Source organism: Hyaloscypha bicolor (genome assembly GCF_002865645.1).
Source record: "Hyaloscypha bicolor E unplaced genomic scaffold K444scaffold_92, whole genome shotgun sequence".
In the NCBI taxonomy this organism is placed as follows: domain Eukaryota; kingdom Fungi; phylum Ascomycota; class Leotiomycetes; order Helotiales; family Hyaloscyphaceae; genus Hyaloscypha; species Hyaloscypha bicolor.
Genome location: NW_020194594.1, coordinates 876087 through 897615, shown reverse-complemented (window position 1 = coordinate 897615; position 21529 = coordinate 876087). Strand labels below are relative to the sequence as shown.

At 44.9% G+C, this 21529-nt stretch overlaps 5 protein-coding genes across 5 annotated transcripts; 2 read left to right on the top strand and 3 right to left on the bottom strand.

Moving 5' to 3' along the window:
• Nucleotides 1–209: 209 nt before the first annotated feature.
• On the top strand, nucleotides 210–2953 carry K444DRAFT_664572 (glycoside hydrolase family 78 protein; the record flags this gene model as incomplete). The annotated part of the gene is made up of 4 exons (XM_024886979.1): nucleotides 210–233; nucleotides 294–776; nucleotides 847–1565; nucleotides 1629–2953. 4 exons carry the CDS (start codon nucleotides 210–212, stop codon nucleotides 2800–2802), a joined length of 2400 nt encoding a protein of 799 aa, XP_024735431.1. The 3' UTR covers nucleotides 2803–2953.
• A 1967-nt stretch (nucleotides 2954–4920) lies between these two features.
• On the bottom strand, nucleotides 4921–12146 carry K444DRAFT_644031 (1-aminocyclopropane-1-carboxylate deaminase; the record flags this gene model as incomplete). Its single annotated transcript, XM_024884913.1, has 11 exons — nucleotides 4921–5773; nucleotides 5827–6013; nucleotides 8123–8152; nucleotides 8554–8682; nucleotides 9928–10152; nucleotides 10267–10346; nucleotides 10463–10861; nucleotides 10924–11358; nucleotides 11425–11775; nucleotides 11833–11913; nucleotides 11956–12146. 11 exons carry the CDS (start codon nucleotides 12144–12146, stop codon nucleotides 4921–4923), a joined length of 2961 nt encoding a protein of 986 aa, XP_024735430.1.
• A 469-nt stretch (nucleotides 12147–12615) lies between these two features.
• K444DRAFT_631108 (carboxylesterase family protein) lies at nucleotides 12616–14592 on the bottom strand (the record flags this gene model as incomplete). Its single annotated transcript, XM_024883307.1, has 5 exons — nucleotides 12616–13653; nucleotides 13703–13874; nucleotides 13924–13996; nucleotides 14080–14228; nucleotides 14273–14592. 5 exons carry the CDS (start codon nucleotides 14590–14592, stop codon nucleotides 12616–12618), a joined length of 1752 nt encoding a protein of 583 aa, XP_024735429.1.
• Nucleotides 14593–16851: 2259 nt separating this feature from the next.
• K444DRAFT_644028 (carbohydrate esterase family 5 protein) lies at nucleotides 16852–18108 on the bottom strand (the record flags this gene model as incomplete). The annotated part of the gene is made up of 4 exons (XM_024884912.1): nucleotides 16852–17022; nucleotides 17158–17337; nucleotides 17427–17719; nucleotides 18015–18108. The coding sequence occupies 4 exons, from the start codon at nucleotides 18106–18108 to the stop codon at nucleotides 16852–16854; spliced, it is 738 nt and encodes a 245-aa protein (XP_024735428.1).
• A 1255-nt stretch (nucleotides 18109–19363) lies between these two features.
• On the top strand, nucleotides 19364–20032 carry K444DRAFT_631106 (glycoside hydrolase family 11 protein; the record flags this gene model as incomplete). Its single annotated transcript, XM_024883306.1, has 1 exon — nucleotides 19364–20032. The coding sequence occupies one exon, from the start codon at nucleotides 19364–19366 to the stop codon at nucleotides 20030–20032; it is 669 nt and encodes a 222-aa protein (XP_024735427.1).
• Between the last annotated feature and the right edge of the window lie 1497 nt (nucleotides 20033–21529).

Below are 21529 nucleotides of genomic sequence, written 5' to 3'. Positions count from 1 at the left end.
TATTCTTACCTTTCTTTTCGTTGGGAAAAGCTGGTTTCGGTGTTACATATGCCGAAAACGAGCATGTCTTCCCAGCCGTATGTCGTCAAGGTCATCGTTATAAGTCTTCTGAACACCTCGTGGCGTAGTGATTGTCAATCAGCCTCTGAGCATGGTTCGTGAGAAACACCGTCAAGAACAGTCAAACTCGATCATCACGTTTAGTCACAATGGTGACAGACGAGGAGCAAAAAGTAGGAGCGCACGCCTCCCGCCCAACGTTGGGCCCAGATGCTATTGACAACAACATGTAGACCATCAACAAGCTCCAGGCAAACTGGATTTGGGTCCCTGGTTGGGTAGATTCCTCCAAGAGCAACACAGCCGGACGAATTGTCAGATTCCGTCGCAAGTTCAACCTCGACACTCCTGCAACTCGTACGTTGTTGCACTTCTCTGCAGACACCCGATACAAGCTCTACATCAATAGGATCCGCGTCGCGGTAGGACCAGCGAGGAGCAGTTTGTTGATCTGGCATTATGATACGCTCGATATTGCACCGTATCTTGGGAGCGGCAGCAATGAGATTCGTTTTGAGGTACTTCAGTACTTCGCAGCCTCGAGGGGTGCGATGCCGTTTGAGAGGACAACCCATGCAGGCTTGACGGTCGTTGGTAGTGTGGAGTTGGAGGCGGGAGCAGCCGTCCTGGAGCTCACCTCAGGCGTGGACTGGCAGGCCCAAGTGGACGACAGCATCTTGTTTCCCATGGGATTGGTCGACGACGGCTTCCTCCATGTTAGCTCCCCCAATGCCATATATATGGTGTCATTGAAACTTCTACTGACCTCTATCATCTCCGCGACAGATCAGCGAGCGCATTGCTCCTACCATCCCAAACCCATGGATCACGCCTGTGTTGTATGGTATGAAGACGCTGAATGGCGACCTTCTTCCCTGGCGCCTTCGTCCACGTGCTATCCCTATGGCCGAAGAAAGTCCAGTTGCCGTCAGCACCGTCAGAGCCTGCCAGAGCACTGCCTCTATCAATGACTGGACTGCCCATCTCGCAGCAAACAGGACGATAATTCTTCCAGGAGGATCATCGCATGCTTTGGAAGTGCAGGCACATGTCCATTCCACAGCCTTCCTACAATGGACCTTCAGGGCGAAGGCGAAGCGGTCTCAGATCAGACTCAGGGTTACTTACTCGGAAGGCTACGAGCTCGAACCTCGTAATTACCCTTTCTTTCGAACCAAAGCCGATCGCCTGGATGCGGAAAAGGGGCATCTTATCGGCCCCTATGATGAATTGATCTTGGACCTTCCACACGGCCAGACCGTAACATATGAGCCGTTCTGGTTTCGGACATTCCGTATTCTACGACTGGAAATCTCAGTTGGGCCGGAGCCTGCTCAGCTGCTCTCCTTTGACGCCACCCAGGTGAACTACCCTCTCGCAGTGAAGGCAAGCTGGAAGGAGCCCGGAGATAAGCACAGCGAGCAAATATGGGATGTATCCATCAGAACGATGCGGAACTGTATGTTTGACGGGTATTCGGACTGCCCTTTCTACGAGCAGCTCCAGTGAGTCGACACTGAAATCTGTCCAGTTCAGAGTGGTGACATGGCAACTAATCACAAGAACAGATACTCTGGCGACTCACGCTCAGTTGGGCTGTTCCACTACCTCCTATCAGGGGACGATCTGTTGATGCGCCAAGCTATCACCAACTTTGCGTCTTCAGTCACTCCCGAAGGTCTCACACAGTCCCGTTTCCCATCACATGTACCGCAAATCATCGCTGGATTTCCCCTCTACTGGATCCTCCAAGTATGCGATCACCACCTCTTCTTCGGCGATACATCATATGCCCATTCCTTCCTGCCCCGTATCGATGGCGTGCTCGACTTCTTCGAGTCGCACATCGACGACCTGGGCCTTGTCAGCGGCATGCCCGAGGATGTGTGGCAGTATATCGACTGGGTGACAACATGGGGCGCAACAGACGAGCATCCAGACAAAGGGGTTCCCACCTCCGGCCGGAAATCAAACCGTCACACCTACTTTAGCATGCTCTACGCGTTCGTCCTCAACCAAGCTGCGAAGCTTGTGCGAGACGTCGGCCGCCCTGGGTACGCGGGCGAGTATGAATCGCGTGGTGAGAGTGTTGTGCAAGCGATCAAGGCCCATTGCTTCGACGGACGGTTCTTCACCGACTCCACTGCAGACATCGCCGACTCTTTATCTTACTCCCAGCACTGCCAAGTTTTCGGCGTGCTCTGCGGTGCTGCTGCGCCTTCGGACCGTGCTCGTCTCCTGACGGAATCATTCGCGGAGCCGAAGTTCTCAAAATTCTCGTACGTGATGAAGTTCTACGCACTGCGAGCATATGCCCTCGCAGGCGATGATGCCTGGGAGGTGTTCTGGGCGCGTGTGTGGGATCCGTGGCGGGCGATGTTGGCTAACAACCTCTCAACGTGGGAGGAGGATGATGTGCGGCAGCGGTCGGACTGCCATGCTTGGGGTAGTGTGCCCGTGTATGAGTACTGTACTGGGCTTGCGGGTATCCGTCCTATCGCTCCTGGGTCTGCCAAAGTGCTCTTTAAGCCACGTGTGCGATTGAGTGAGGCTGTGGAAGCAAAAGTGGCTCTGGGCAGAGAAAATCTTGCTATTGTGTCATGGAGCACTCGGGCTGGCGGCGAGAAGCATATCGAGTTGCGACTTGAGAAGGCGGTCCAGGTGACGAGCCAGCTACCGGGATGCAAGGAAGAAGAACATGGCGTAGTTGATCGTCTTGTGCTGAGATACATTCCTTCTTAATACATATGTATGATCGGTCGGATCGGATACGCCCAAACCACTTCAAAAGTTCTGACTAATAAGAGCCTGTTCCGTACGGATGCACGTCTTTTGATTGCTAGCAATTGCCAGCAACCATTACTAGCATTCAAAAATGCTCAATATTCAAAGCTAGTATCTGTAAAAATTAGGAGTGTTTCGCAAAATGTAAATACTCAATAATGATCGCGATTACTGCGGTTGAACGTTGTTTTTGCATTTTTTAGAAGGAGGGGTATATGCCCGATTAGTTACAACTGACAAAAGCTCCGCAGTCTACCCTAAACCAAGCCCATAGAGGTGTTCCTCAGCCACCGTACGCAAGAGTGCCCGCAGTCCACACTCTATAATATCGCTCTGCCCTTTATATAGTTACTGGAGGATATGAGATATCTCAATTAATAGCTTTCCTACTAAGGCAGAACTTCACAATAAATTATACGAGAAGCGCGATAGTTATATAATAATTAAAATATTGTCCCTTAAGAAGTGCTATAAAAGTAGTTAGAAAGAGCAAAAGCTAGTATTCAAATACTTCAATTTTTTTACAACTACCTATAATAAGTAATTCTAAGAAAAAATTACGATTTGTATGGGAGCAAACACTAGTAATCAAATGCTTGTAATGGTTGCTAGCATACAAATATTTGTGAAACACTAAATTCCTAATAATCCAAAGCTGGTATTCGAATACTAAGCAAATGCTAGCATTTGAAAGTTGCGAAGGAGGCCCTAATAACTTGATTTATAATTAAAGACAAAGAAAGAATGGAATTAGAGGCTATCAGAAGCTACGATCACTCATATAAAGTGGATTTGGTTTAAAAGGAAGCGTTGGCCTCCCGAATTATTTTGAGTGTAAGTAGAATGGTGCGGTCGAGGGGTTTTTTTTACTTCATCGTTCAGATATACTCCCATACATTGGGGCGACTTTCAGCAAAACTGCCCTTCCGTATTCACCCAAAGCAAATCAATTCATTAAGCCAATGTCCCGGTGGCAAGCATACGATGGAACAAATCCCCAGAAGGTCGGGGAACACCTCATGACTTGATTTTAGAATTATATTGCTCTTGATGTAATATCTTGTCGTGAAGATATCTAATCTGAGAAGCAAAGTTTCCTGCAGATCTCACCCTACTGAATCACAGGGGGTATGGATCTTTACACTCCTTTGTGGTGTCAAACCATTCATATTATATAATGCAGTAACGACTCTCGAGTGTTTACCTCACATTCTTCCAAGCCGCTAGAATCTCAGCCACCAAGTCTCCATCAATAACTCTTTACGCGGTCTTCGACATCAGACTCGTTTCGCCACCAGCATCTGTATCAGATCTGATCTCGCCATGATCCCACGCCTGTGACTCCCAGAGCTCCGGCGACTTCCGGCTGGGGTTCTTCACAATATTGTACTCACTTTTGCCGATCATTTTCAACCACTCTCTGTATCCAACCATTTCAAACACTAACCCCGACTGCGTCAGCATTGGTAAGAATTTGGCCCTCCAAGAATATTGTCTCGGATGCATAACATTGTACAGGAACCTGCGTTCTTGTTCTTCATTCCTCCTTCTTTGGACAACCCATCAACTTCAGAAATAAGTCTTGAAGCGACATCCACCTCAACTCGGTCACAAGAATATCCACCACCCAACCTATCAGGCAAGGTCGAGGAACCAGCGCACTCCTGATCAGCAACGGAGTCATCCCATCAACATTCCACAATTATTTGCTCTATCCTTTCAGCTTGGAATAATCTGCCCAATCAGCATCATCTTGGCCCTCGCTCAAGGACCCTTCCAGCTACTGATTTGCTCTTTCCATATCCCGCTGGACTGGCCTGAGGAAACTCGAGAGGGGTGGAAACAATCAGTGCAGGTATTTTTGACTGGAGGTATTGATTTCTTTATTTCATGCACTCAACTCCTTCTTTTAACCTTAACTAAGCTTTATTACAGCCGATATTCCTGTCGATGGAGGCGCCTGTGTACAATAGTGCCAATATAGGAAGTAGAGTAAACCTCAAAATAGGAGTTTTCCAGGTGAATACAACCGTACTAATCAAATTTCTATTTATTTGTTTGTAACATAGCAAGAAACTACATGGAAGTATATGCATTGAGAGCAAGTTGCCCCCCGAGATGTGCGTACAATACATTGCTACCAGGAGGTAGCTCTCCCTTTCGAATTATATCCATCATTCCAGCCAAGCTCTTTCCTTCATAGACAGGATCCGTAATGAATGCTTCGGTTGAAGCACCAAACTTAATTGCATCGATAGTTTGCTTGTCAGGAATACCATAGCATCCGGCATGATACCTGCCATCCAAGATGATGTCGTTCTCTGTAATATCTTCCTCCTTCAGTCCAATCTTCACTCCAGTTGCCTTGGCGATGCGCAGAATCTGATCAAATGTCTGCTGTACTTTGGCCGATGCGTCAATACCGATGACTTTTCGCGGCCGCGAGCCGTTCTTCGCGGCGAGCTTGAAGCCAGCCACCATGCCCGCCATAGTGGAACCCGTAACCGCACAGACGATGATGGTGTCAAAGAAGATGCCTTGTTCCTTCTCCTGCTCCTCAACCTCAAAGGCCCACCTGGCGAAACCAAGTCCACCTAATGGATGATCTGAAGCACCAGCTGGGATATAATATGGCTTGCCCCCCTTATCAAGGACTTCTTGCGTCAAGTTCTTTAAAGTATCTTTGTGCTCGATTCCAAATGGCGAGGGGTCAAGACGTGAATCTGCACCCATTAGGCGTGATAGTTGGATATTTCCAGCTTTGGCGTATAGAGGGTCCTCCCAATCCACCCATTTCTCTTGTACCAGCGCTGACTTCAGCCCGAGTTTGACTGCAACAGCCGCAACAGCACGGGTGTGGTTAGATTGAACGCCTCCAATGCTGACCAGTGTATCGGCGCCTGCTTCCACCGCCGCAGGGCCAAAATACCTGTTTGGAGAATGTTAGAGTATTCGTGTAGCTGTGGGGCTGAAGTTGCACACTCTAATTTGCGAACCTTGTTTCCACCGAAGGCCAGGCCGGAATTACAGTCCTCGCGTTTTGCGTAAACACCAACTTTTCCACCAAGTGCTTCTGTGATTCGTGGCAGGTATTGGATTGGCGAGGGCCCGAAAAGGAAGGTTTCCTTTGGGATGCTGGCAAAAGGTTCCGGAAGTTTTAGCATTTTCGCTCCGAGAGCGATTGAACCCATATTTCTGTTTTGGTTATGAACGGGATGGAAATAAGGAGACTGTTTTGTAGTCGTATGGAGGATGGAGGGGTAATGCAGAAACAGAAATCGTGGGTTTTATAGGTAACTTCGCGATCCATCGCGTTTTCGACATTGAAGCAGGCCTGAATAATACCGAACGAATCCAAAGTCCTCCTTTTGTGGTTAGGGGATGCGGGTAGTCATCTTAGTGTCCCCCATGGAGTCTTGGCCCCCCCATTCTAAAACTTAGTTACTTAAGTTTGGCCGTCTTGCTCTCATGGTGGCAGGAAAAGGTGCAGACGATCCTTTCCGTGGAGAACAAATGACGTGACCAAGATGCAGAGATCAACAAATCAAAGAGTGTCACTCGGGTGCTGCTTGTCACTTTTACAACGGGCGACATTGCCCGTCGTAACGTCGTTCCCGCAACTACTCCCAGCGGAAAACAGTTTCCCGACGAAATGCGAGACAGCCGAGCTCGGCTAAATTCCGCGGGTCGCGGATTGCTCCGGATTACTCCAAGGATTAGAATAGATCAATATTTATCCTAAGCGATAAAGCGACTATCCCCTTGGCTATTAAAGCTATAATTTTATTACAATAACTATCTCTACTTAAAAAAGGGAAGGCAAAATTAGTAATTAAAGGTATTAATGTATTAATTCTAGAGACGGGGGTTTAAAAAAAAATCAAGTAATTTTAAAAATCTCAATTTTTGGCATTTTATAAAGAGAGAGCGAGGTAAATAGAAGAAGTACCTTATATATAAGTTAACTATAGTAGGTACTTGGTCTAAGGCTCACTTAAGGTTAATTCATTCATTCTAGTATTATTCCGTATTAATACCTCGAATATTAAGGCCGAGTCTAGTAACGACTATTATTATTACTATTTCAGACACTGTTATTTCCAATGCTTCTGGATAAAGTACACGTATTTTAGGAAGATCACAGTAGATCAAGAATGCCTTTACCCGCCGGCGGAGAACGCATGCCCTTTGATATGAACTTAAATTTATTCCATTTGAAGCGTGCAAACATTTTCGAAGAGACCCCCACGATATTATTTGGTTCAAATCCATAAGTTAGGTTGGATGCGCTCCTCTTTACATTGGCACGTTGCTTCTCCTTGGTTTTTCTATATCACGTTCTGCATGTTTTCCCCTCCAAACTGCACAACACTTTTCTTGCCGCACTTCCTCAATGATAACCGATTTGAGGATTGGCAATGCATTAAGAATATGTTATTGAAGGTAAAGTGAACTTGGGTGAAGTTAGATGATATAGCTTCAGCATGGTAATGGTGGTAGTGGTGGTGCGTATGTCTCGAGAGGGGGATCGGTTGATGAGGGGAATAAAGTCCGTGCATCAGCCGACGTTTTGCCGGGTGCGAGGCTAATGAGCCGACACAGCGCTGGATGGGAGTTTTCCGACATCAGCCAGCTCGTATCTAATGTAACCTTCTTTGCCCTGTGCATATCGAATGCCTGGGGTCTCCATCTCCACAACCACTCCGTCGTTATCTGAGAGCGAGATGATACTTTATCTTTCCAGCTGTCGGTCTAATCGTGCGTCAGGGCTTGCACTAAAGCTCCTACGTCCCTGCTTAAAACTGCAGGGGATGTTTAGTGCGAGTGGCCGCGCGAATCCGCGATTAGCTTAAACTGTATGTCTATATATGTGCGACAACACTCCATGGCCACTAGACAAATGGCCCTCTCATGACTGAGACAACCCGAGTCTCAATATTCTCATCATTGGCCCCATTTCCCCACTTCAGTCTTAACATCGGCTATCCAAAATGGACGACAAGGCCGAAAAGAGCGACGTGATGCAAACCACGCCAAATAGCAAGGTCGATGATTTTGGAGTTGGCGAAATCTCTAGCTTGGACGAGGCAGATATCTTTCTGCGCGAGCATAACTTCACTCATGAGTACATCCAAGAGCTACTTGTCGACAAAGAGTTAAACAAGAAACTCGTCCGCAAGATCGACTTGATCTTACTGCCAATGCTTGCTGGCACCTACGTGTTGCAATATGTTGACAAATCAGCCCTCGCCTACTCGGCGGTCTTCGACCTGTTTACCGACACAGGCATCAGCAATGACCAATACAGCTGGCTGGCAAGTATCTTTTACTTTGCTTACCTGGCTGCAGAGTACCCTTGGTCGTACTTGGCGCAGAGGACGAGAATGGCTAAAGTTGTGTCTGGCTGTGTCATCTCTTGGGGAGCTATCCTCATGATCACGGCAGCTTGCCAAAACTTTGCTGGTTTGTCAATCTGCCGCTTTTTGTTGGGTGTCTTTGAAGCTCCTATCACTCCTTGTTTTATGATGATTGTCAGCATGTGGTACGTAATGCCCATTTTCAGTTTCCGCTCATCCCCAAAGTGAATATATAGCACCAAGCCTAACGTTGAGATCACACGCATAGGTACACCCGCCAAGAACAACCCTTCAGGGCGGGGGTTTTCTACTCCTGTAACGGAGTTGGGTCTATGATTGGTGGGCTTGTCACCTATGCCATCGGCCAAATGCACTCCTTCCCCGTCTGGAGGGCCATTTTCCTCATCTGCGGTGGCGTCACCGTTGCTTGGGGTTTCCTCATGCTTTACATCCTTCCTGATGACATCCTCTCCGCCAAACGCTTCAGCCTCCAAGATAAAGCTGTACTGGTCGGTCGCGGCAAGCTCGGTCGCACTGGGATCCTCAACCGCAAGATCAAATGGTACCAGATTAAAGAAGCACTCTTAGACCCGCAGGTCTGGCTCCTCACCCTCTTTATGCTGCTCAACGAAGTCATCAATGGGGGCATCGCATCTTTCGGGAAACTCATCATTAAGGGCCTTGTCAAGGATCCGCTGCTTACAACTGTTCTTGGCATACCACAAGGCGCATTCCAGGTCTTTTGGATCCTTTCCGGGACCTGGCTTGCTTCGCGTATCCGGAACTTCCGCACTGCCGTTATGGTGATCTATCTCCTCCCGACTGTGCTAGGCATCTGCCTCATTTGGAAGCTGAACCGCGCGAAGCATCTTGTCGGTGTGCTCTTTGGCTACTATATTGTTGGCTCGTACGTCACTTCCTTGGTTCTCGCTCTGCAGATGCCCTCCACGAACCTGGGTGGCTACACCAAGAGGGTCACGGGTGTGGCTGTTGTATTCATGGCGTACTGTGCCGGCAACATCATCGGACCGCATGCCTTCTTGTCGAGCGAATCCCCAACGTACCCTACGGGTTGTATTGTTATTCTTTCATGCTCAGCAACGCAGGTTGTTATCTCGATCACTCTGAGGTTCTTGTTGGTGAGACGCAACAAGAGCCGAGATGCAACTGCTGCTGCGAGGGGTATTACTGAGACGGAGGAGCATGCAATCGAGGAGGTTGGCGGCGATTTGACAGATTTCGAGGTAAGCTTTTCTTCTGGATATTGTTCGAAACACAAGCTAAGTTCGGAACAGAATCCTCATTTCAGATACATCTATTAAAAGGCGTGGGAAATTTTTGTTTCTAAGTTATTTCCCACATATTGTTTAGTGTTATTGCTCTGTGTTAAATATATATCACAATACAAAGTGATTATATTCGTCAAAGCCATCCATCTGCCACAAGTCCGGCACTAGCAAAAAGTCATTCCCTGGCTCTTGACTCTCCATTCCCATATCATTGCCCCCTAGTAGTGCCGCATTGCCTTGCCCCGCAAATCCAGCCGGACATTCAGCAGCAGCCACATCCCGTGAAATATCTCGAGGAAACTCAACCCGCGGCCTTGAATACGATTCCAAATTTTGAAATCTATTTGGACCTGACAAGTAAGCAGAATCCTCGTTATTTGAGCCGAATGCGGCACCACTGGGAGCGGAGGCTGAGCCTGAACTGTGTGCATGCCCACGCCGAAAATCCAAAACCGTTCCTTCGCTCATTCGTCGCACTACTTCATCGCATTGGGAGAGACAGACACCGGATAAGTCCCAATTGGACTCGTCTTTAAATTTACGCAGATGGCTGATCAGCAATTGCGCACTTGCTACACACTCCCGAGCTATGTCGTCATTCGCCGCTTCTAGGGCGCATCGAAGTATCAATGTGGCTGCTGATGCAAAATGGTATGCGGTATCTATGCATTTTTAGTCAAGTCGGCAAATAATGGGAGTTGTGTAGTGAGGCTTCCTAGCCTGAATAAAGATGGACCAGGGCTATTTTGGGAATGAAATCAGCCTCATTAACTTACAAGGTAACCAGAACGCGTCTAGGTCACGTTGCTGAAGCGATGTGACAAATTCAACAACAGCTCTGGCTGCCCTTCGACATCTAGATTGATAGAATTGGCGCATTTCTGTATCGTCGCGTTCGTCAGACTTGGACGCCTCCTGTCCCTTGTTAGAGAGACAGAAGTTATGAATTGCTTTTGCACATAACATACCAACAGTGACACCCTACAAATACATATTTTAACTGCCAAAGCCGAAAGCTGTAGACTTAGGACACCAGGAAGTTCGCGCTGAAAATCCAGGCTCTTGGGGTCCAGCCAGTTTGGTAAATTTTCTTCCCATTCCTCCAGTGAAGCCTCACTACGTAGGAGTGATTTTCGAGGATCGTGGTGCTTTCCACGCTTGGTATTGTAGATGAGAGGTAGGATATCGCCTAAGATCTCTGTCAATTGGCATAAAGCGATAAAGCAAAGAGCACCCGCAGTTCCAGCATCAGACGCTTGCTGTCTTGAAGTGGCCTTCCCCGCACCCGTGACAATTGAATCAAGTCCGGGTATCTCAACATCAAATTGTGTAGGGTGTATGTTTGGAGAAGTGCCGTGCGACAGACTTGCCCTGTCATGCATCAGCTGCGTGCTTTACAAGCTTAGAATATCCGAAGATCTGTGAGAACGTACCACCAATCGTGGATTAGAACACCCCACCATGCTCTGACGCGAAGGTCCTTCTGACGCTGGTCAAGACTCCATTTTCGGGGGTCTTGGTTGAGACCAAGACTCTTCGATAATGCCACAACTCTGCCGATGTTTACCGCGTTATATGTCATTGAAGTTGTTGGCCGCCCGGAAAGGTCCAAAATACATGCTAGTACAGTCGAAAACCCAGGGGCTGTAAATTCATCATTCAAAGCGCTAACTGTTTGTTCCCAGATGTAGCGTATATCTGGTCGGGGTCGACTCGTCAATGAGATTTTCGTAGAAGTATTCCAAGAAATGAGTGAGCAGGCGTATATTTCACAAACAAGAGAATGAGGAAGGCTACCGTGCCGATACGCCTCGACCACTGTCCCTTCATCTAAGATGGGAAATGAAGGGTGGAAGATGTCAAAATATCTGTCGACTTCTCAGTATTTGCCAAAACAAAGCAAAATTTGGTCCGAAACCGCAAAGGACACCTACAAACTAAACAAATCATTTCCTAGAGGCTCTAATATCTTTTCAATTGTTTCATACTGCTTGAAGCCAGCTGAGCCATTCCCCAAAGAAGAAGCCACGCGCTGCCGCGGAACTTTTAAGTAAACAATTGGATGCTTCGGATCATCTGAATAAACGCTGTATGGATTCGGCCGTGCATAAGACACAGCTAGACCGCCGTATGTTGGCGACATAAACTGCTCTAGTACCTGGACATCTCTTGCAACCGCCGGACCAACAATATGTCCTGTTTGATTTTGATTTTGAGCTTGTTGCGGGGTCGGAACAGATCTCGGGGTAGGAGTTTTCATTCGAGGGCGGATTATCTCTTCAGGACTGTGTCCCTCCAGCAGTGATTGCGATTGCGCATTGGAGAAATGAATATTCATCAACGAGGCATCTTTAACTCGTGCTGCCGAATGAGAATGCGAGTCCTCCAGCGGAAGCTCCGGCCGAGACTCACGGGGGCGCTTTCTGCGATGGACGGCAGGCACAGATTCGTTTGTTGCTGTAGACCCTGCGCCGTTCCGAGTACACTCAACTCCATTCACGCGACATAGCAGACAGGGGCGATTGTCGACATCTCGTGTGCAGCGACTTTTCCGACGCCGGCAAAAGTCACAGGCAGGGAACCGGTGGGAACGATAAGGGCGGGATTTGTGAGGGGATAGGCTCCCTGGAAGTAGGTCAATTGGCCCCTCGGACATAGCGTAGCTTTCTATTGGCGAATTGCTGGGAGAATCGCCATGGCGCTGAGTGTCGCTTCGAAAGGGCTGAGCGAACAATGGAGGCGATGGAAACATGCGGTCAGCAGATAAAGTAGTTTTCCGCGGGAAACATCTTGGCAACTATCGCCTATCGCCTGTGAGGTAAGATCGACTAGTTTTAACCCAAAACCGTTTGGGATCTTGGCAAGGCCGGCCCGCTAATATTGTAACCTTACGTTCTCCGTCAAAATCCGAAGTCGCGGTGTCTGTGATGATCACGGACGACTCATTCCAGATACAGCTCGTCTGCCCGTCTGCCCGCCACCCCCCCGGAACTCGATTCCTAATATTTCACTTCACGGCCGAGGCTGCTGGGTATGTTGCCATATGAACCTGGATGCATTTTCGGGTTTATCTTCTGTCCTGATCAGTCGGTAGGGAGTTATCATTGCCTCGTAGGCTGCGTAATTCATTCTTCCGTTTCATGGCTCTTCTTCCACCAAAAATCACATTCCTTTTTGATCCAGCTGCTATCCACCATTTCTGCCGGGGTACCCAAGCTCGTCCCCCCAGCCCTCTCATCATTTCCGTTCCCCAAAATCATAACCTTCTCGCTTCCTCTGACATAATTCTCCCATTTTGGCCGGTACTTATATCTCCCCTGAATCGTGTTCGGATTGCCACTCGTGATAAAACTCGTAACATACGCGTGGTAGACACCACTAATCTCCTGTGTTGTTTCACTGATGCTCGTCACATCCTCGGGATATGACTCGTAGTACATATTGTCCCCATGATTCGCGCCACCCTTGACCGTCTTGTTCACAGCCCAATGGTAGACAAAGACAGGCTGTTGTTGGCCGATCGATACGAGGTCTGCTGTTTGTCGTACAGGGCAAGTGTATGCGTAGTGCGCGTACGCTGCTTCGACGCGCTTGTACTGTGGACCAACGCCGATACTCTCCATATCACGTGTCTCCTTGTACTTGCTATCTTCAACAGACGATGGGTCGGGATATAAAGAATTTATCGCCGCCAAGTCTTCTTCTGAATAGTGCGGCAAGAGGACGTGCCAGAAACCGGTGAACTCCTCTGGCGTTGCAAGTGCACTGGGAACATAATATGTACCTTCATTCGTTGTGTGGCCAGTCATAATTGGAACTCTGTGCCACTTCTTAGTCGCCCATGAATCAATAGGTCTGCGCTGGATCAGGTCGTGGTCAATTACTGGTTGGAAGGCCCATCGCAGGCTGGGGTTGTATTTGTCGAACACGTGAGTTGATGCTTCATTGATGATTGCCTCCGGCTGGGAGCGAAGGCAAGAAACTATGCTATCGCGGGGCACAGAAGCACATCCTGCCTTCTCAATAAAGAGCGCAAATTGCTCCTCGTGAACAGGCGCATTGTAGGGATGCTGGGCACGGGACGTAGCAGACCCGGACTCCAGAATAGCCTTATGGAAGAACGGCGTCATTCCTTCCTTGTAGTTCATGATATGGTGGCCAATCTAACGTTATGAGTGCGATTCCAAATCTGAACGTGAGAGGGACACTGACCGAATGGGCGCCAGCTGAGAGGCCGAAAATGGTCACACCTTTCTTGTCGCCACCAAATTCTTCGATGTTATCCTGCACCCATTGAAGCAGGAACACTTGGTCATGGAGACCCAGGTTTACGATGCCTTCTTCAAAAGTGAGTTTTGAAGGGAGGAAGCCAAGAGCTCCAATTCTACCCAAAAAATTAGTTACGACCAGAAAGATTGAGATCCGTAGCATACCTATAATTGAAGCTCACGCCAATAAACGGACTCTCTGAGAATGCCACCATTGATGCAGTATTATGCATCCTTGCTAAAACAAGCAACGATCAGTCAGAAACACTTCCAGGACCTCACGTGCTATCGGTTGGGAAGTAAAGAAACCCGAAAACTTACAGCTACCGCGATTGAACGCACCGCCATGGATGTACACAGCCACAGGCACCCTTTCCACATCTTTTGGTTTCTGACGGAAGATATTCACCGTCATGCAGCCCTCACTGCTAGGGTAGGTCTTCCCAGCAAGCAACTGTTTTCCAGGACATCTAGAATTTTTAGCACTATTCCCAAGCACCAATTGCACACCTACATTGGACCATAATTTAAAGCTTTGAATGTCTTATTTGAAGCAGGTAATGGTGCTGCAGCTCGAAACCTCCCGTCCCCTGTTGGTGGCTGACAATATGGCAATCCCATAAATGCCTCTACCGGCTGAGGAAAGTTCTTCGTAAGGAGTGTTCCAATGACATGGCCCTGCCGGATAGACACTCGTGGACTAGAAAATGATAAAATGTCCAGTGAAGATATATGCGACCGAAGAGTAGAATCCTGAAACAATGAAGACCAGAAAATTGCGATTAGCAGGACTGGAAAGGCTATCAGTACGGCCTGTTGGCGAAGCGAAAGCATCGCTGTTGTGCAAAAATCAACATAAATGATAATTGACAAACGAGAGACCTGTCACAATTCGAGAAAGGTTGGATATGGATATTCGACTCTGAATTCATCTGCCCGTGCCATTCACCCCACTATTGCCGGTGTCGAAAACGGGCCCCGATAACGCGGAGACTTCCCACTAACGGGCAAGACTTTCCCGACAAAGAACCCAACCCTAGCCAAATTCAGGGCGGGCAATACTGCGAGAACGTGTTTTTGAATTGATGTTGTTCCTGTTTTGAATAGCGGCATAATATAATAGAAGATAAATCTTTTCAACACAGTGAAGCTGCTGAACAGAAGTGTTTACCCATTTGATTGGCATGGCAATTGCCCTTATCCACAGCAGATGCCTATTTGATCGTCTCCCACTCCACACGTGTGCTCGTTTTGGACATGGGGATGGAAGCCAGAGTACCGCCTTCACTCCCTAATCGTTCGGCGCTTCCCACCTAGTCTCGCTTAGTGACACTTACTAGGTGAGGGCCACTAATACGCAAAGCGCACCAATACGCAAATCTGAGATTTTAGTGACACCCCACCAAAAATCTCCCTTTTTTACCCTTTAAAATCTCATAATATAATATATTAAAATAGTATTTAAGTAAGAGTAATTAATTCTAATATATAGACCCTTTAGCTTAGCAAATTTTAAGACTAAAAAATTAAGGTATTATTATAATATAAATCTGCCCGATTTGCCTTATATAAAATAGATATAAAAATAGTATATCTCTACTAATTCCTATAATATCCTTATTTTACTTATATAATATTCCTAAAATATAGATATATATTTAAAGAGGAAATAATAAAAGACTAACTCTAATTAAAATATATAAGTATTCTCTTTAAATAAACTCTAGAACAAGTATTTATATAATTAAGAATTAAATTCCCTTCTAGTCTTTTTCCTTTATATTTCACAAGCTAATTTTTATAATTTTATTATAAAATAAGGCTTTATTTTTCGGCTATTCTTTAGTTTCTAATATATATATATATATATCTCTATTTCTTATTTATAATTATTTAGGAAATATATTCTTAAGAATATATATATACTTCTTGTATTTTATTAAAAATCAGGAGCTATATATTATATAGTCTACTTTTAAATAAAGTTATAATTTCCAGAGTTTTAAGAAAGCTAGGCTTTTATAGAAAAATACTATAATTAAGCTTTAATTTAATATATTTAAGATATATATATATATATATATATATATTTCTATAAGGCGCTAAAGATATTAAATACTATATTTCTAGCCTATTAAAATCCTTATATTAGTAAAGAATATACTTTAAATATAAATATATCTCATATATAGATATATCTCATATATAGTTATATCTCATATATTATAAGGTATTAAAAGTACTAAACGGAGTACCCCTAGCCTATTAAGGTTCTAATATTAGTAGAGAAATAAGCTTTAGAACTCCCAGATCTAATACTTTATCTAGTTTATATAGAAAAACTATATAAAGTTCAAAAATAATAATGCCTTTATTTTTTGCTCTTTAAATTTAATAAATAAAAGGATTTTAGTCTTAGGATTATTTCCCACTATATAAACACCTTTTTAATACGTTGTATTATAAGAATTTAAAGGACAATTTTTGGTAAGGTACTACCAAAATCTCAGATTTGTGTATTGGTGTGCTTTGCGTATTGGTGGCCCTCACCTAGTGAGTGTCACTAAGCGAGACTAGGTGGGGAGCGCCGAACGATTAGGGATTCCATCCATTATCAATCCAATTCAACTTGTTTTCTGGGGTGCTGGTCTACGGTCGAATACCATCTATCATGGGTTGTCCCTGCCCTATATCCAGGAGTGGGTTGCTAAAGCAGGGTAGGATGAGCCTACGGAATGATGGCATATCTTGAGGTTGGGAGATTTTTGTTTATCTTGCTGGTAAGGTGGAAAGGTCTTTCTATCGGGGGGTTATCGTGGAGTTATTGAGCGAGAGTTAAGAAGGAGAACATGTGCTTCAAGAGAAATTTGAAAAAGAAACGGCGCAGCTGAAGAAGAGTGGTTGAAATTTTAAATGGAAGGTGTCCTGATGTGCGTTTTCATCGTGAGGAAGGAAAGAGGCCTTTTTATCACTCTTCCTGGCCACCGTAATAAGGATTTGCCTGCAGTTCTATATAACAAGGACTGTGAATCACTCAAACCCAATAGAGCAGCAACAGCTATATAAATTCCATGCTTCGGGACTGATGTTGGTTCAACTCAACTTGCTATTAACGAAAGCCAAAGCTTGTTGTCCATACTCGGCTCCGTATCCCTGGTGTGTTGCGGCATTACTGCCATTACAACAATAGGGATCTGAGGCGTCACAGTATGATTTGATTTTGCTAGCAGATGGGCAAGAGAACCCTGCTGGACGGGGAGCGAACTGGGTGTTTGCGTCAGCTATGTTCTCAAGTATGCTTGAAAAAAGACACCAAAATGACGGAAGAGAGCATATGTCGAGGGACCAGGGTACAAAAATTGGCATTGAAAGGTACCAATAACGAGAGGAGGTACTTACTCCATGAGCAGTACAAGTGCCAACATCGTAGGAGAGGCCATAAATGTAGCGCGGATCTCCCATGAAAATTGCTGCCTTGATCATCTTTACCGCCGATGCGGAGAGAGGAACAGCAGTGTTAGTATAGCCCTCATTCGTATCTCCACCTCCGCAAAATGCGTCGTCAAATATTTGGCCACCCTGCGGATACTCATTAGCTTCATGCTATTTCTCCCACCCAGAGTTCTTGATATGGAAGAAATATAGAAGAACCAAAGAGGTTTACTGACCTGCGAATAACCAACCAATACAAGCTGTGTGCTTGGGCACTGTGCGTTGAAGCTATTGACCTGACTGGCGACGGCATAGATACCCTGAATTACCGAGTTCGCATAGCTGACCGAACCACATGAGCTCTGCCCCCCGCAAGCTGGGTAGTTGATTGCTTCGGACGTTGAGCCGGAGTGGGAGTTCAAAATCAAGTTTACGACTGTGCCTGCGGAGCCGTAACCAGGAGAAACTGTCGTCTCACGTGCACCAAATACATGAATGCCTGGGCAGGCACGTTCTTGGAGTTGGTCGACTGGAGAGGACGCAACTGCTTGTGCTAGGAGGAAGAGAGATGTTCCTTTAAGAGAGTACATTGTGGGAGAAGTAGATATTGGTCACCGAATAGAATGTAACTTAGAGAAAGATTGAATTGAGGAGTGGAAGCTGGAAAGCTTTCTTGGATGATATTTCATATGTGGAGAGAGTTGGAAGTTATTTATATTGCAGGAGATCTAGTCACTGTCTGCCAATCAATCTACCACGAGTCTCACCATCTGGCTAGCTTCTCCCCTCCTGTAACTCTCGTTGGGTACTGCCATAAACCGGACCTATGGAGGTGGAGCTTTTGGCTTGGGCTAAAAACGACAGCGCAATCCGATTTTCCTTTGCAATTGTTGTTTGGATCTGCCATGTGCCGGCCATATGGAGACTAAGCGCTTTTAGAATTCTAGCTTGCTACCTCTTCATCCCACTGATATAGGCTGAAGAACACGTCACAAAGTCATGCCTGTACTGGTGGATTATTCGAAATTTCGAACTAGAAACATTTCCAAGGAAATGGCAGGGTAGCCCTTGCAAGTAGATGTTCAAATTGCGGGGTCAGCCTTCGTGTGATGCGTCGATCACCGCTTTGCCAAAAACAAAAAAGTGACCATAACGCGGTCAGGTGGTGAAGTGGACGGCAGCGACACTCCATTCAGCGATTTTCATGCACGAACAAAATTTAGTTTCTTTTCCGAGTCCTCCTTCTCCACGTGGTAGAGCAATACTAACGCTTGTTTGTACCTGGGCTAGGTTTATGGTCTTACAAATCCCTGCAATTGTGGGGTGCAATCTATGGTTTCCAACCATCCGATCTCTGGGACTCGATTGATTAAAGGCTAAATTAAGGGGGTCTCGGTTAACTGCCGAGCACCGCCACACATGTTTGCAATAGATTTATTTTGCGGCTGTCTGGTCTAAATTTACTGAGGCTCATGCCATATTCCTCTTGAGGTTGAGCGACTCTAATAATTGTTTCTTGGAAACAATCTTAATCAGTAGCTGTTGAGTCTCCAGCGCTTCTCCTACATTGAATAAAGGAGGTTCGCTAAGCAGCCGAGGTCCGCTATCCCTGTTGATGCGAGATCAAGTTCCCGGCACTTAAACCTTGAATCGGGGCGTCTCCCGTTTTTTCCGTTTCCCCTCTCGAAGTCGATGGAGCTTGAACGATCTAGGACTAGATCTTGCAACCTCCACTGCCACCCTCTGGCTTCCACATGGTATTCAGGCTAATCGACTCCATTTTCATCAGATCATTCGTCAGAGAAAACAGGTAACGAACGCAACACAGGCCATCATAATTTTGTCTGACAGTATCGGACAAAAGGCTTGTTGATCTGAACAATTCTGTTATGACTGGGTCATGGGATGTGACTCCTGGCTACAGGGGCCAGTTTCGAAATGGTAAGCCCGAACCAGTCCTGGAGGACAAAAAGAGGGGCCTCTTAACAGTTATGTTATGGATATCTCGGAGTGGATTAAGACAAGACACTGTTGAGGGGAAGTGATTAATCCGGACCAAGAAAAAAATATAAAACCAGTGAGCTATTCCGGCTTGACATTGGGAGAGAATAGGAAGTCGAACACCCCGTCAACAGCCCTCATCCAGGATCAGGTTCATAGACCCACCGCAACTATGGTCTCCTTTAATTCAATACTCCTCCTCTGCGCCACCGTCGCTTTAAATGTTCTCTCCTTTCCACTTGAGTTCAATGCCACCGAGCTTGTCGAGCGTGCTGGCACCCCCAGTGGCCAAGGCACATCAAATGGTTACTTCTATTCCTTCTACACTGACGGCGGCGGAACCGTCAACTACGCAAATGGTGCCAGCGGCTCTTACACAGTTTCCTGGGTAAATTGCGGCAACTTTGTCGCTGGCAAAGGCTGGAATCCAGGCAGTGCTCGTACGATCAACTATTCCGGTACCTTCAATCCAAGTGGAAACGGCTATCTCTCAGTCTATGGGTGGAGCACCGGCCCCCTCGTCGAATACTACATCGTAGAGTCTTATGGCACGTACAACCCTGGTTCTGCCGTAACCTTCAAAGGCACTGTTACGTCCGATGGTGGAACATACAATATTTATGAGTCAACTCGCACCAATGCACCTTCTATCATTGGAACTGCGACGTTCAATCAGTACTGGTCTATACGCACTTCGAAGAGGGTGGGAGGTACTGTGACGACGGCAACTCACTTCAACGCTTGGGCAAAATTGGGGATGAACCTTGGCACATACAATTATCAAATTGTTGCCACTGAGGGTTACCAGAGTAGCGGGAGTTCGTCTATCACCGTGTCATAGGTGAAGTAAGACGATTGCAAAAGTATGCATTTTCCCTATCTTGATGGGGTGTCTTTACAGCATGCACTGACTCGTTCTACCAGTGATTCTTTATTGAACTTAACATATTTCCTTTCCCTAAAACGATCGAAAAGTTGCGGGGTGGCCCTTGGTTAGTGCGCCCGCTATACTGATGGCAGTATAAATAAAAAATTCGGAATAGGGATAATAATGGGCTTTTAATCACAAAACCGGATGTGACAGCAATCTGTAGGCATGGAAATTCAAACTCATACCTAATGTTCATCTCGAAGGTGTCACGATAAGGTGATATTGCAGTGGTGGTAAAGAGCTTGAATTGAGCTGAAGGCTGTGTGCCGGGCTAAAAGCACTAGCTACACGCTAAGTCACGTGCAGTGGCACCACGTGACTGGTGCCACATAACAGAAGGTGTCATTGCTTTCCACGTGAATTACTATTATTCAAGCCAACATATTTCCCGGAAATTGGTGTTTCCATCAAATTTTCAATGTTGTAAAATCCAAGAAGAAAGTTTGCACTGCATTACGGAGAGCTGAGGTCGTGTTTTGTCGCTTTGATTGCTTTGATCGCTTTGTATCGAGCCTATAACGCCTGTAGTAACATAACCCCGAAAAGCTTAACATTGCGCATTTGCACATTACACGTTATACTTAGCTTTTAAGATTTTTAAATAAAGTAATAATTTTAATTACTATTAATCTATTTAACTTTTTATTAAATTCTTTATACTATTATATCTAGTTTTAGAAATTCTTAGATAAGTAATTAAAGTTTAAATATTATTAAATAATAAAAAGAAAATATTATATTATTAATTAATAAATATCAGAAAAAAAGAAAGAAAATATAAAATTAATAAGTATTATTATTTTAAAGCTTAATAATAAATTAGTAATTTTCTTATTAATACTAGCTTCTTTTAAAAATAATAAATAAGAAAATACTTTAATATATTTATTTTATATAAAATAATACTATTTATAATACTTGCTATTTTTATATTTTTATAAAAGCTAAAACTTAGTGAAAAAAAAACTTCTTAGAAAGCTAAAAAGCTAAAAGCTTATCTTTTTAATTAGTATTTATTATTATTAGTATTTGAATTTAAATAAGATTAGAAAAAGGCAAATTATATAAAAGAATTATTTATAAGAATTATATTTTTAAAGATATTTACTATAACTAGAATTAAAATAATAATATTAGTAATATTTATTAAATATAAGAATAAATATAATTATTATTAATAAGTTTATTAGTATTTTTATTACAAGTATTAAAAAATAAAACTTTTTAAAATAATTAATAATTGAAATAATAATTTAAGATATACTTATTATATATTTAGCTAAATAATACTATTTTTAATTATAAGCTTATATATTAATTTTTATAAACTTATTATTATTAAAGAATATAAATATAATATTTAAGAAATATAAATATTTAAGAAATATAAATATTTAAGAAATATAA